The 15,373-nt window shown below is 35.1% G+C and overlaps 3 protein-coding genes across 5 annotated transcripts; 1 reads left to right on the top strand and 2 right to left on the bottom strand.

The window, feature by feature from the left end:
* The first annotated feature begins 194 nt into the window (after positions 1-194).
* LOC110803799 (3-hydroxyisobutyryl-CoA hydrolase-like protein 5) lies at positions 195-5,481 on the top strand. 2 transcript variants are annotated; one of them, XM_022009327.2, is made up of 16 exons: positions 195-395; positions 760-821; positions 1,514-1,597; positions 1,706-1,774; positions 2,049-2,112; positions 2,206-2,279; positions 2,376-2,459; positions 2,547-2,631; positions 3,209-3,294; positions 3,820-3,941; positions 4,015-4,075; positions 4,176-4,274; positions 4,564-4,665; positions 4,747-4,788; positions 5,066-5,172; positions 5,271-5,481. In XM_022009327.2, the coding sequence occupies exons 2-16, from the start codon at positions 792-794 to the stop codon at positions 5,323-5,325; spliced, it is 1,164 nt and encodes a 387-aa protein (XP_021865019.1). In that variant the 5' UTR covers positions 195-395; positions 760-791; the 3' UTR covers positions 5,326-5,481. The 2 variants fall into 2 exon arrangements, with proteins under 2 accessions (XP_021865019.1, XP_021865017.1); XM_022009325.2 differs by having other exon boundaries at positions 216-516.
* Positions 5,482-6,217: 736 nt separating this feature from the next.
* Positions 6,218-7,992, bottom strand: LOC110803790 (uncharacterized). The gene is made up of 3 exons (XM_022009314.2): positions 7,671-7,992; positions 6,686-6,751; positions 6,218-6,579 (listed from the first exon to the last, which is right to left on the bottom strand). Exons 1-3 carry the CDS (start codon positions 7,873-7,875, stop codon positions 6,287-6,289), a joined length of 564 nt encoding a protein of 187 aa, XP_021865006.1. The 5' UTR covers positions 7,876-7,992; the 3' UTR covers positions 6,218-6,286.
* Positions 7,993-8,394: 402 nt separating this feature from the next.
* On the bottom strand, positions 8,395-10,817 carry LOC110803789 (protein FATTY ACID EXPORT 2, chloroplastic). Of its 2 annotated transcripts, XM_056837400.1 has the most exons (3): positions 10,659-10,796; positions 10,112-10,164; positions 8,395-9,436 (listed from the first exon to the last, which is right to left on the bottom strand). In XM_056837400.1, exons 2-3 carry the CDS (start codon positions 10,115-10,117, stop codon positions 8,666-8,668), a joined length of 777 nt encoding a protein of 258 aa, XP_056693378.1. In that variant the 5' UTR covers positions 10,118-10,164; positions 10,659-10,796; the 3' UTR covers positions 8,395-8,665. The 2 variants fall into 2 exon arrangements, with proteins under 2 accessions (XP_056693378.1, XP_021865004.1); XM_022009312.2 differs by lacking the exon at positions 10,112-10,164 and having other exon boundaries at positions 10,659-10,817.
* Positions 10,818-15,373: the final 4,556 nt, after the last annotated feature.

Consider the following 15,373-nt stretch of genomic DNA (forward strand, 5'->3'; position numbering starts at 1 on the left):
TGACATATAAATCATCAACAATAGTAAAAATGAAATACGTGAATAGTGTAAAAATATCAAACGTTGCTAGTATTTATGAATAGAGGAAAAACTAAATAAGACACATCCGAGTGAATAATAGTGGTGCTCGTTACGAATTGGAACTTTGCTACGTTTTCACATTTCTAGAAGGTGTTACAATTTTCAAACATGAACACGACAGAGGGGAAAAAAAAAGGTGGGCATTGAGCTAGAGCCACAAACACAAACACAAACCCAAGAAAGTTTGGTGCCAAAATTTGGGAAGAGTGGGTAGGTAGTATTATCAATTGGCTCCAATTTTGCTAACAAATTCATCATCTACGTCGTCATCTACTAGTCTTCCGTCAATTACTTCAATACTCTATTTATTACAGGTCGTTGACAACTCAACCTACTTCACTCTTTTTATCATTTCCTCTTTTTTTTTTTAACAAAAGGATTCCGCTTTCTCAAACAACCAACTTTCTTAGAACTACCCTTAGATTGTTTTTTCTGGTAATATTTTTTAACCCGATTTTAAAAGTTTTATTCTTTAATTTACACTCTTATGTTGTTTGTAATTTTGATTTGATCATCTGCATTTTTGGGTTTCTGGGTATTGTTGGATTCTTCGTGATTTCTGCTACAATGAATGATGTGGGCAATTGATTAAATTTTGTTTGTGCTCCTAATTTTGCTGTTAATCACACTTTGGAATAGCTTAATTGACCATGGTTCATTTCTGTTAATCTTCTGCAGCAAGAAGGTTTACAGTTGAGTAATTATCAAAGATGGCACAAGTTGCAAACTCAAATGAACCAGTAAGTTTTCTTAAACAATCCCGTTTGATTTGCACATTTTTTTTTCATGATGATTGCTTAATTTTGCATAATTCATCAATTTGAAGGTGGAATTTCAAATTTGTTACTTACTTCGTAATAAATATAGAATCATTTTCAAAGCTTGCTGTAAGAATTGTGGGATGGTACATTAAGCTTGCTTTATCATTTTCGTTGTGGGATTGTCTTATTGGTGCATTTAGACTGATTTCAAGAATTGAGTTGAGGGATGGTTAAGCTAAACTGCGATACTATATGTTGTTGTTGTTAGTCAGCTATACGCCAATGGGCTTTTGGTTATTTGGTAGAATTTGTGAACTTGCCAGTTGATCTTGGTGATTAACAAAGTTGGTCAATCAAGTGAGCATTTTCCTAATAAAATCGGAAAAAGCATTGAAATGATTGAATAATATTACAATCTATATATTTGTATTCTCTTCTGTTTTTCTGATTTTTTTTTTTTTATATATTAATGAAAAACGATTATTTACAAACATACGGGGTACCATTTGTGTAACATGCTTGATTGATTATGGATGTCAATTAAGGAGATTGACTGGATAGAGCTCATGGAATTGGACCTCTAGTTCTGGATTTATTTATGATGAAAGATATGGCTACTGGTATTGGAGGATGGATACTTATGCGGTAGGATATTTTTAATTGATTTTCAGGTTGTTATTGGAGAGGAAGCAGGGAATGTGAGATTGATCACACTAAATCGGCCTCGCCATCTCAACGTGATCTCTTCAGAAACGGTGCTTATGAATATCAGTCTTAGGACTATTCAGTTGGTGTATAATTAGGTCTCCTTTTGGGGTTTTTTCTATTGAAATGAAACTGAGATTATTTTCTGATCTGTACAGGTGTCTCTGTTGGCTGGATATTTGGAGAACTGGGAAAAGGATGACAATGTCGAACTTATATTGATCAAGGTTATTGCCTACGCTAGCCCTTTCAAACTTTAACCGTAATCAAGAAAATTAGTGTCATAAAAGCTGAGAATTCCTATTATTCCATCTAGCCATCTCCTCTAGTAGTTTGATGGAACTATTATTGATTTAATACTGCGCATAGTAAGTTATCTTTGAAAGTTGCTATTCTTGAAGCAAGTACAGTTGTAGGCTTGTAGCTCTCTTAATATACGATGAGCGCTAGCTAGTTACTTCAATTATTGACTGTGTGTTAGTGCCATTCTGTCTTGCATAGGGAGAAGGCCGTGCATTTTCAGCTGGAGGGGATTTGCGGGTGTTCTATGAGGGAAAGAAATCAAGTAATAACTTCGATCATATGACCTTTTTGATGTGCATTCCAACCTTGTGTATAATTTGGTATTGAAGTCATTTCTATTGTTTGCTGTTGGCAGAGGATTCTTGCCTCGAAGTGGTTTACAGAATGTATTGGCTGTGCCATCACATCCACACCTACAAGAAAACTCAGGTAGTGCTTAATAGGATATGCCTGAGAATGAGACAGATGCATCTAGAGATATCTTTTTTTGATCTGTTATTAAATTATGGTCAATATCTTATCCAGGTTTCTCTTGTTAATGGTATCGCCATGGGTGGAGGTGCGGCATTGATGGTTCCAATGAAATTTTCTGTAGTGACAGAAAAAACGGTTTGTTTCTTCTACTTGCAAATAGTTCTTTCACGTGCTTATTACCATATTATTCATCTCAGGTAATTATAGCTTGTCTTCATATAGGTTTTTGCTACTCCTGAAGCTGCTATTGGGTTTCACACTGACTGTAGCTTCTCATACATACATTCTCGGTTGCCTGGACACTTGGGTAAGCACGATTATCTGTTAATTCTTTTGTTAATATGCTTCGGAGGTTTGAATGAAGAGGCAAAAGGCGTCTCAACTGTCTCGGGGAAAGTAAAAAAGGAATGAAATTTGGACATTATGTTGGATAAGGGGCTAGAAAACATATGGGGGAGATTCAGGGTTCTTGGAAGTAGGAAGTAATAGAGCATTTATACACACTTGTTTTTTTTGGTGCAAAAAACTATTTTTGATGATTATTGTGGATACGCTTTCATACTCCAGTTACCCTTACGTCAGTATCAGTAGGTGTTCTCAAGTCTTCCACAATCTCTGAATATATAAAGCGTAAATAAACTTTCCTAGGTATATGCACTTTACATGTAGTTCATACAAACACTAACATAAGTGTTAGCATCTTGGTTTCTAATAGTATGACTGTATGAGAATTGAGTTATTTCTATAAAAGCATTCTGGTCATGGCAATCAGTTGCTAAATTTCAATCACATGTTTATAAGGAATGGAACAATAGTTGGTAGGAAGTATATTTCTCTTACCTGTTTAGAGACATGTGCTTGACTTTATCATTGCATGTTCGCAGGCGAGTTCTTAGCTCTAACTGGTGCAAGGTTAAATGGCCAGGAGTTGGTCGCAGCTGGACTGGCTACCCATTATGTGCCTTCAGAGGTACATTTATGCAGCTATGCTATAATTCACATTTCAGAGCATACATTGGGACTTCACGCACCATTCAGATAGAATGCATAGTTTATAACCAATGCTGGGATATTAGGGACATTTCATGCCTATATGAGGATCATACTGCCTGAAATGCTGCTTAATGCAGATTTGCAACTTTTAATTGCCTTCTAATTCCAACTTTATCTACAAAATGTTATAGACTTATAGTCAATATTGTATAATGAGCCTGGTTTTTACACAGACGAGGTGACATATGTCACTCCCATGCCTTGCTTCATTATCCTTTGTTCCCTAGATCTGTTGACAGTTTGACTACACGAGTTTCCTTTTTGAAGTCATCACATTTCTTCACCCCCTCCTTCCTCCCCTCTTTTTTTACCTTATTTGGCTTTTTGATAGTCTGATTTTTGTTTGAAGCTGATTAGTGGAAAGCAAAGATCCTGCATCATAGTTTCACTTAGAAGTTATTATATTATTTCAATTGATTATCGACTATATTTCTCTAAACAGAAATTACCTGAGCTGGAGAAACAATTGATAAGCTTGAATAAGGGTGACAAAGATGCAGTCAAGTCGGTGATTGAAGAGTTCTCTTCTGAGGTTCAGATTGGCGCAGGCAGCGTTTTGAACAAGTAACATATCCAATATCTGTTTTCTTCCGAAAATGCTTACCCAAATACTTATAAACTTTTGGTGATGTTCCAGGAAGTCAATAATTGATGAATGCTTTTCAAAGGATTCAGTAGAAGAGATTATACAATCATTTGTAAGTTTTCATTAAAGTCTATTTTAAGGGTTTTTTTTTCCTTCAAAAAAAAGGTTCCCAAAGCTCGATCATATTCTTAGTGACAAATTATACTATTCAGGAAGCTGCGTCATTAAAAGAAGGAAATGGATGGATTGGCCCAGTTCTTAAAGGGTTGAAACGATCATCTCCTACTGGATTGAAAATCACATTGAGATCGGTACTAATTTTCTCTTTCGTTGTCATGCGAATGTTTTTTGCTAAAATTTTGCTCTTTTCTATTTCTCCCTTTTATTTTTGTTTAAAATTTAAATCATCTCCGCCTGTATCTTTCTTGCAACTTTGCCAAGTGTGTTAAAAAAAGAATTTCCACACCCGAAGAATGTTAGGAAGGTGACTGAACACTTGCCAGTTTGTTTTAGGATGGAACGTTAGTAAACTTGTGTGTTATCCATCTCTTTTGCTGACACCTTATTTCACTGATACATAATCTCTTGAACACTTTTAAGGTACGTGAAGGAAGGAAACAAACTTTGGCCGAATGCCTCAAAAGAGAGTTTAGACTAACAATAAACATTCTAAGAAGCTGTATTTCAGGTGATGTGTATGAGGTAAGTCCTAAATATATACTCCGTAATATCTAACAGTACTTCCATGGAAATTATATATTAAATATATGGTTTAATTCGCAGGGCATCAGAGCTCTCACCATTGACAAGGATAACTCTCCAAAGGTGTTGTTTCCTCCCACAATTCTCTCATAGTTGTGTTTGGTTGTATTAATTGTATGAACCCTGTTCTGCATAAAAACCAATTAAATCAACAAAGAACATGTAAGAATAAGACGAAGACATCAAAGAAAAGGATTTATGGAGTGTATATTTATAGAACACAAACTAATTGAAGATATGTTCCTCTAGGATCTGTAATTATCAGCGCAGGAATTACAGCATACATTTTAGTTTTTACTGGTGCACTTATGTAGAGTGTTCATGTTCATGTTAATTGCAGTGGGACCCACCAAGCCTGGAGAAAGTACAAGATAAGGACTTGGACACAGTGTTCCAGCCATATGAAGCTCATCTAGAACTTCAAATTCCAGAAACCGAAGAATGCAGGTTTGTATTAGCCGATTGTCTCTTTATTTTTTCATTTTCAAGATTAATATCTTTCAGGATTTTTAGTGACTAGTGGTTGTTGTTGAGATGGTGTATAGGTGGGATGGAAAGTATGAGAAGTCAGTTTATGCAACATCAAAGTTCCAGAAGTAAAAATAGAAGGGTTCCTCAGACTTTTTTTTTTTTTTGAGGGAAAGGGTTCCTCAGACTTTAGTGTATGTGTTTTAACTGTTGTCGAATAATATAGATTTGTATCAAGCATTTTCCCAAGCAATGGAAGTATTTATCAAATAAACGTGTTCAATGTGAGCAGAATCTGTTGAGAAATTTCTTGTATGTGAAAATGAGGTGCCCTGCCAGCAGAGAAATAAAATCAACGGATCTAAAATGTGTAAATCGATAAAGGGAATTCAATGGGTGTGTACAGCTAAATTATTACATGAGCAGTCTAGGATTAAATTTCAAGCAGTAATGCATGACTCAGCTTGAAATTTGCATTACCCATTCCGTAAAATGGAAGAGCAGCAGGATCCTAAGCAATCTGAATCGTAATTTTGCCAGAGTTGAGAGTGCCGGGGGAAGGAGGAAACGAATCCAACCCTTAAATCCTGTTTGGTTCGGTGTAAAACATTTTCAGTGAAAGTGATTTTCAATGGAAAAAAAAAAATCAAGGAAAAACACAATTCCAATCTAGTTTTCCTTTGTTTGGTTTCTTACAAGAAATTTAATAGATAAATGAAAATGAGAGAAAACGGGTGAGGATTGATGGGAAGTAGGAAAGATGAAAAAGCGGTTTCCTTTCCTTTTAAATAGAAAATGTTTTTCCACGTTTAAGGGAGTTATGAAAAATTGTTTTCTTTCTCTTGTCAAATCAAACTAACGTAAAATGATTGAAAAGAGGAAAATCGTTTTCTATGAAAACGTTTTACACCTTAACAAACGGAGCCTAAGAGCCTTTAGTGGAAGTAGGACTCATAGTCACAAGGCCAAGTTCTTACCGCTAGAGTAGACCAAAGAGTAGTAGGTTACTGATAGGCAAAACATATGGTGCAAATTGAAGGAGCTATGAGCTAAAGCACTATAGTATTTGTATGTTTTATAGTATCTGTGTTAATTAAGGAAAGAGTTGTACATTGCCAGTTAAAATAGCAATCCCTAGTATAACTACAGGGGGAAGGATCACAAACGCCCCAATGGTGGCAAAGAAAAGGGAATCATTCCTTTTGGACACTTGATTCATGTAGTCTTGTCTTCTGATGTTGCGTTTCTGAGATATGGTCAAGAACTTTGGGCTTACTTTCTTCAAATTCTTCTGACCCAGTGCAATCATGAAATCATCATCTCTGCCTGTTACCAGTTGCGCAAGCTGCTCTCGTATGGTTACTTTCCCAGACTCACTTTCATAACCTGAGAAATTTCATGACAACCCATCATATTAATGTAGAATCTTGTTGCTTAAATGTATATCATTATCAGCTCTCCTTTAACTTATGTTTTAAGAATTAATTCATACCAGAAGCAGCAGATGAAGTCAGTTGCTCCAATAAACCCAGCTGCGACCGTGCAGAAGTGAATTTCCCTTTTTAATCAGGAGAAACAATAAAACTGTTACACTACATCAAGGGACTTGAAACACTAGGACGTCAAAAGCTGTTAATACAAGGGGGAAATCCAAGTTCATGACAGTTATATATAAAATACCCCAAAACAACCCAATAATCTCCCAAAATACCGCCATCATTGTTATAAACTTGTTTGAAAAACCTCGACATCATGGTGTTCTTAACACAGCTGAGCTGAATGACCAGAAGACATCAAAATAATTAACCTGTCTCTTTGACTGTTGGCTCACTCACAATCTCACCTCAAAAGTTCTCTTACTTGAATCCTGAACTACTTACAAATACTAGTGAGAACGGACTATACTTGCAAATACCAAGTATTATTCTGTAATAACTTCTTCCGGGAAAGTGTTTCCTGTCAAAACAAACGGAATCTAAGAGACGAGTGCCCTAAAGTTCGTGCATATGAAATCTTGCTGATCAAGAGCCCGAAGTAGTTATTACAGAACAATACTTGTACTTTCATTGACGGATTGCTTATTATTGTTAACAACAAATGCATTTTAACAATTCAGGGGGAAAAGGGGTCATCAGATTATGCAATACTGTTGGTATACTTGCTCGGGTTGGATTCTATATAATGGTAAAACCTTTGAATCACAAATTCACAATACTCTGTTAGCCAATGTTAACTAACTCACAATTCAAGATTCGGTAAGGGGCACACAATTTGCTGCCTAGTTTTATCAAATTGAGTCAAAAATGTATCACTGTCGTGTACTGATTCGCCTTTTTCAGATCACGGTCTGTGGGGGGATTGGCGACCTAGGTAACGGGTCTCAACAAATTCTTAGAGCACGAGTAATCAACACCTGATAAAAAAAACTGTATACTATAACCAAAACATACACATATCTACCAAAAAGGCAAACTTACCAGCATCATCAAAAGCGGAATCCTCTGTCTCATCTTCAGCTGTAACTCTTCCTTGACTTCCTTCTGATTGAGCTGCTGCTAACCTAAACTGTGTTCCTGATGATGGGCAGAGCTTAGAAAAGTCCCTGCTTATTTGGGAATTTTTTTTAGGGACACAACCAAACAAAGCCTTATGAGCACCGGCAGTTGACAAGTTCAAAGCCATATATTTTTCCCAAAAGTTGGTCCTCCTGTTTCCATATTGCAGAGCTGTCTAAAGTATCAATGCCATCATCTTATTCATTCGATTGGACTCTAGTTTTTGAATAAAATCGGCCTTTTATATGTACCAGTAGTTCATGTATGGTCACCTGCTGAGGATATATATGGAAAAATAATTCCTGCCACATAATTTTATGTGGCTGTTACTGGTTCACATATCACAACTAGTCCCAAGATCAACTTTGAGTTGTTCTTTTGCTTTCAGTTTCTTTTCCCCCTTTTGTTTTTATATTTGGGGTGAAACCAATAAACCCCCATTTTGTAAATGTAGGAATTAAATATTATGGACAGTGGCTAATTTGCGTAAATTCTAAAGAAGCTGAAATTTAGGGGTTTATGGACCTGTATCCCTGTATAAAAAAATAATTAAAAAAAAAAGGACCTGTATCCTGTATGGTACACTATATCAACAAAATTCAAGTATGTGATAGTATGACACTGGATCAAAAGAGAAGAAGGCCAGTTAAAAGAACTCATTTGACTCCTACTGGGCCAAATACTTTGCTGTGGCAAATTATTCCAACCGAGCAAATTTACAGAGCTACAGAAAAGCCAATACAAACTCCAAAATGCAATCCCACAGTTTTACACTAGGATTAGTAAGTCAAAACTCAAAACAGTTTCTACCAATACTATCACAGGATGTTGGAGTCCATCACTTCATTACCAAATAGAGACTTCAACTAAGAGAAACAAAACCTGTCACGTTGAGCTATGGGAATTACAACTTCATCTCAGTGCGAAGTTCTCATAATCCCGTGAGCATAACCAGCAGTCATTATCAGAGAAACAAGTGAGACGACACCAGCAGGAAATACCTTTCCTGACTTCTTGAACCGTGATCCCATCACAACAAGGAGTGCAGCAGACAGGCCAAGCCCCACCGAAGAAGCAAATACAGGTCGTTTAGGAAGCTCGGTGTAAACGAAGTATAACAACAGAGCAGCTAGTCCACCTGACGCTAGAGACTTCTGGCTGCCGCTCTTCAAGTAGCCCATAAGGCCTCCAAGTCCAACTAGGGCAGCATAACCAAGGGTTAGTTTTTGGGACATCGAAAGACCCTTATTCATCTTGCCATCTGCATCATCTGATGCTTCATCACCACCTTTATTTCCACCATTGTCATCACCTCCATCTCCACCCCCACCTCCACCTCCTCCATTTGCATCTCCAACACTACCACCATCACCACCTCCACTAGTAGTATCAGGTGTTATGTTAAACACCTCCGTTGGTGAGTCGATCTCCAGACTTGAAGCACTGGAAACAGGTGCTGCATTTATACCCCTGTGGAGGTGGGAATTATGCTGAGAAAAAGCTGAAGATGTCAAAGGGAGTTGGCAAGTCTTTGATTTGGCTGTTGAAGACAGATGGAGCTTATAACAAGAAGAAACAGAGACTCCCGCATACTTAACAGATAAAATCCCGTTTCTAGGTGAGGTAGCATGTGGTTGAAGCTGAGGCAGCAGCAATGAAGATTGAGAGGCAGCTATTAGCCTTGCCATCTGTCATAAGTCATGAAAATTAAGGTTTCAGGAGAAAAAAGACGACATATACAAGATAGCTCCATTACCACTCTACATAGACTTGAACAGCACAACCTTCACAAGTCCTTCAAAGTAAAACAGGGAAAAGCTCTATCCTTTTGTCTCTATGGAAGGAGGATAAGGGGCATGGTGGAAGGTAAGGTGGAAGAGTTTCAAAATAGTTTTTATACGAAATTGATACCGTCAAAGACATTTTCTTCCAGGCTCTTAATAACACCATTGATTACATGAGAGAAATGCCATATCGAAGTGTAACCTTTAGAATATCAACCGTATTTGATTGAGCCGAATAGAACCTTATGATGCCCCCCGCCTCCCCCCAATTCCAAGATTGCGGAGCTATTTTCTGCATGTGCTTGCAAAAACATGCCACTCCTTAACCCCTGCTCCTACGCCAACTTTTCTAGAGAATTTGCGATAAATGTGACTAGATAAGCATAAATGATAAATCTCACACAACCGCAAAGTACAATTGGAAATACAGTTAGTTTAAACCGCATACGCTAACACCCAGGTTGACCCAACATCGGACACCAAATAGTCGTCTTCCTTAAAAGAAAAAAATCACTTGATGATCACCCGAACAAATCTAAGTAGAATCCAACATTAATGAGTAATATATGTCTATACTACCATCATTAAAGCCTTTCACAAAGGTATTCCATTAAGCTCCATACTCAATTGTCCTGCTCCAATCCAACAATAGTAATTTCAAAACATCATACATTTCCTCAAAACCTAAAAATGACAATTTTGTGTGTAAATGGAGCAATATTTCGACGAGTTTCTACAACATAGGTAAAACCCACTATTCCGAAATCCAATTAACAGCATCCTCGTAATAATTTCAATTTTAATAATCAAACCAATTTAAAGACCTAGAATTCTCGTTCCAGTATTACAAAGCTGAAAATCAAGGAAAACAAACCTAAATCAAAGCTTCAATTTAAATAGATTAAAAGACCCAATATTGTTAAAAGGCAAACAGAAATCCAAAACAATCTAATTAGTGTATAATCGATTAGCTTAGATTAATAGCCCAATTCAAACAATAACAGGTCATAACTCATAACTCATTAAATCGAAATCTGAGGTTTGAGGTTTGATAGATAAAAATGGAGTGGTTGCTGCTTGCTTCATGAGAAGGAAAGCAAAGGGAAGGAAAGAGAAAGAAGCTTACAGTGTGCTAAAATGGACCGGCGTTGTTTGTCGGAAGGAGAGAGAGATAGATGGCCGACCAGCTCGATGAAGGAATGATTTGATGATCCCCCGAAAATCGTCAGATGCCAAATTGTTACGTAATTCACTTTGACAAACGATAGACGAAGTATATAAAAAAAACTCGTGCTCCCCATGAGCGGCCACACTACACGTCTAGTAGTTTCAAGTTTCAACGCGCGGATGGTGCAGGGAAGTGCACGTAAATCTATGTGCACCTGCATCGAAACGCAAAAAATATTAAAACAAAACGTAAAAAATAAAACTAATGCAAAAAACGAAAAAAATAACTTAATAAACTAAACAAAAAGAACATAATAGAGTAATGAAAAAAATATTAACCAAAACCTGAAAAGAACACTAATGTTAAAAAATCAAAGAAAATGTACAAAAATGAAAAGAACATATTCTCTCTCCTGATAAATTATAAAAAGAACAACTATTTTTCAAAAGGAACATCATGTAAAAAATGCAACAGAAAGACAAAAAATACTTCATCTGTTCATAAATACTCGCAACGTTTGATATTTTTACACTATTCACATATTCCACTTTAACGATGGTTGGTAATTTATATGTCAAACAAAACATAGTCATGTGGGATCTTGTTAGATTCGTCTCAATGCGTATTTTCAAAATATCACTTTTTAATAATTTTTGTTTGAAGGAAATTGAAGATATTTACGATCTAAATTGTGCATTGACATGCGTGAAAATGACAAACGTTGCGAGTATTTATGAACAGATGACGTATATATTATCGATAATATTATAAAAATTTAAAAAAAAACGGTAAAGAAGTTAAAAAGAACACAAAATAATTATATATAAAAACAACAACTTTTTATAAAACACAAAGAACAAAATCAAAAGAAAAAAAAAACAAAAAATCAAAAAATCAAAAAAAAAAAAAAAAAAAAAAGGACATGAAAAAAAACACATGAAAAAAAACAACATTTTCTTTTCCTTATCAAATAAAAGAACAGAATGAAAGGAAAGAACAACATATCTATGTTCTTTTATTAGTTGTATTTGTCTTTTCAATCATTTAGTGTTCTAATTAAAAGACGAAAACGACGATATTTGAATGCACTTAAAACTAGATCTGTATTTTTATTTAAAGGTATTTTTGTTCTTATCCCACACATCAGATCTATGTTCTTTTATTAAGTGTTACTTGTTCTATTCAAACGATTTTATGTTCTAATTAAAAAGACGAAACGACAATTTTTTGATGCACTTACAACTAAATCTATATACTTGTTTAAAAGTATTTTTGTTCTTTTGCCACGAATCAGACTATGTTCTTTTTTAAGTGTTACTTGGACATGTCACATAAAAAAGTTGATATCTTACCATTTTAGCCAACCATTAGATATGATCTTTATTGCACATAAATTCATACAACTTTGGACATCCAAATGTATAATATACACCAACTTTTTACATATTGGACACCACATATGAGGCACGTTCAAAATAGTAATTAATCATGAGCATCGCCCCGAGCAAACACTAGTTTTATTTAAACAATGCAAATTGCGTTTTCTAATAATTTTTACACTTTTATCATAAATTTGACATTGAAAAAGTGAGAAATATTAATGTTCCAATGGGAAAGGGTGAGAGATTTAATGGCTCAATTAATTTAATTAGTTTAAATAATCACTTGACACATTTTTTGATAAAATATTAAAGATTTTTCTGTTACAATATAAGAGAAAATATTCTAAATGAGATTAAATTGAGGCACCCTAAATAGAAACGTAAAGAAAAAAAGGGACAGAAAGATTAATTGTTTTAGAAGATCATGAAAATTGACAAGTTAATCTAGGGTGGTAATTTTTAATACGTTCACTTGTTTTTCTTATAAGATTTCACATAAGGTGGTGTTTTGTAATGTAAACAATACTCCGTAGTGTAGAACTATGGATGTCAATTTGGACAAACGGACTGGGTTTGGTTCGGGTTCATCGGGTCGAGTTCACAAATTAACAGGTTAGATTCGTTTGGGTTAATTAAGTGTCGGTTCGGGTCGGGTAATAATCAGGTCGTGTTATAGTTGGGTCACGTCAGATCGAGTTGGGTTGGAACGTATCAGGTTGTAAACAGGTTTAGCCGGATTATAACAGGTTCATATCATATTAGGTCGCACTAATATTGAGTCTGTTTCATCGAAAAGTAGTCCGAAACGGATTTGTTTAACAAGTTTAGTCGAGTTACATCGGGTTCAAGTTCATATCAATTTGAGTTCTTATCATTTCAGTTCCTATCGGTTTCGGTTCATACATTATGGATAAATAAGTAATGGCCTGAAATGGGTACCGAGTCGCAATTCGGGTGAGGTAAATTCGGCTCTGAATTATGATCACAATATTGAGTTATTACTAAAACCACAATTTTCAGTACGTTCATAAATTATAATGTTGAGGCCTTAATTAGGGGGACAAGGGCTATAACTAACTTTTAAAAGATAACTAGTGTGTAACCCGGGTGATGCCCCGGTTGCTACTTTGAATAATTAAAATTTGAATTTTTTTTTCAACTCAATATTTGACTAAGATACATGTAGACCATAAAAGTGAAAAGATTCATTAAGTTCATCAACTATACATGTACATTACCTTCATCATGCAAAGTAATTTTCCTAATGTTTTAATTGTTTAATTCACGATTTTCCTAATATTGTAACTGTTACTTTATCTAATATAGTCCATACGAAATAAGAAGTAACATAAAATTTAGTTGTTTTAGACTTCATGTTAACATGTATTATAAATTAACGTGCATGGATAAACAACAATTAGTGGTTGGTTAAGATGGTAATGAGAGTTATTCTCTAAACTTGAGGTCTTGTGTTCGAACCTTATTGTATTGATTTTTAGTTGTCAATAACATGAGGATGATGTGGCGTAAGCAGGAGAGTTTTATGTGACACATAAACATTTTTCGCAACGCCTTTTAATATATTAGTATAGATAATTTAAGATCAGTAGCAGGATTAAACGGGTTACTGGTTGTAAACGGTTCAGATTAAATGGGTTACAGGTTGTAAATGGGATTAAACGGGTTTTCCTTAGGTTGAAACGGTTCGGATTGTAACGGATTGGGTCATTAACAGGTTTACGACCCATTCAGTTAAGTTTGAAATAGATCAGGTTGCTACGGAACAATTTGTTATTGTATTTCAGATCGTAATCGGGTTAATATTTTTGGATCAGTTCGAGTTCGGGTTAAATGAAATCGGAATAGATCAGGTTTCGAGTTCCTACTCGCGGTTATTAACAGTTCAGGTTCTAAATAATCAAATCAACCCAATAAATTCAATGGTTCTGATTGAGAATTGACACCTATATGCAGAACTAAATGAGCAATGATAAACGAAAAACAAACTTTTATAGAATACGTTGTACGTAGTACTGTATAAATTAACTCAGCTTCAAATTTAGACAAGTACTCCCTCTGCCCCGGAATACTTGACCTGTTTTCCTTATCGGGTCGTCCCTTAATACTTGACCTGTTTCTAAAAATGGAAATATTCTAACAATATTATATTATTTCTCACTCCACCCCTATTAACCCACCTACCACCTACTCCATACAAAAAATAATTAAAAATTCAACCCTACTCTCCCCCAACTCCACCCCTTTACACATTTCCCACTAACTACATTAAAATAATACCCCACTATCAACTACTACCTATTAAATTAAATAAGTCAATTCAAGTCCCTTAAACTCTGTGCCGGTCAAACCGGGTCGAGTATTCCGGGACGGAGGGAGTAACATGCTAAATATTAACCAAATTCTCGGACCAATGGTTAAAATATGTGATATATTGGTTGAAGCTAGGGTGGTTTAATTTCGGATATAGGATCCGATCTCCGGAATTTTCGGATCGGTAAAATATGATCCGAATCCGTCAGAAAGTTTCGGATATCTGAAATTTTCGAATCGGATATCCGAAAAACCAAAATTGATCTGAATTAAAAAAATTAAAAAATATTCACGTTATACATTACTTTTGTTTCTCATATATTCGATCAGAAATATCTGAAACCTTGAAATCGGATCGGATATCCGAAATTTGGATCCGATTTTTAAATTTTCAAAATATTTATTAATCCGATCCAAATTTTCGAATATACAACATTTTTTTAGTATGCCTTATTTGTACTGAAATACTCTTTCTTAGTACGGAGTACTAAAAAAATGTTGTATTGTGTGTGCGACTTGTGCCCAATTTGATCGCAAACCATTTAGAAAACTTTATTGTCTCCTTGATAATGTGTATAGAAATATAGTGAGCATTGCAAAAGAGCAAACAATATACTTCCTTCCATTTCTAATACTCGTAATGTTTTGACTTTTTTCACTATTCACATGTTCTACTTTGACTATTGTTGGTAATTTATATGTAAGATAAAACATAGCCATGTTAGATTCGTCTCCATGTATATCTTAAAAATATTAACTTCATATATTTTTATTAAAGATAACTAAAGATATTAATAATCAAAGTTTTGCATTGACATGCGTGAAAATGACCAACGTTGTGAGTATAAACGAACAGAGGAAGTACGAAGTATAATTTATAAGTATAGATGGTCAAAGTTTTGTGTTTGCAAACATGAAAGTCAAATGGTATAACTATTTTGAAACGACAGAAGTATACCG

This window comes from Spinacia oleracea, chromosome 2 (assembly GCF_020520425.1).
Source record: "Spinacia oleracea cultivar Varoflay chromosome 2, BTI_SOV_V1, whole genome shotgun sequence".
NCBI classification, from domain to species: Eukaryota; Viridiplantae; Streptophyta; class Magnoliopsida; order Caryophyllales; family Amaranthaceae; genus Spinacia; species Spinacia oleracea.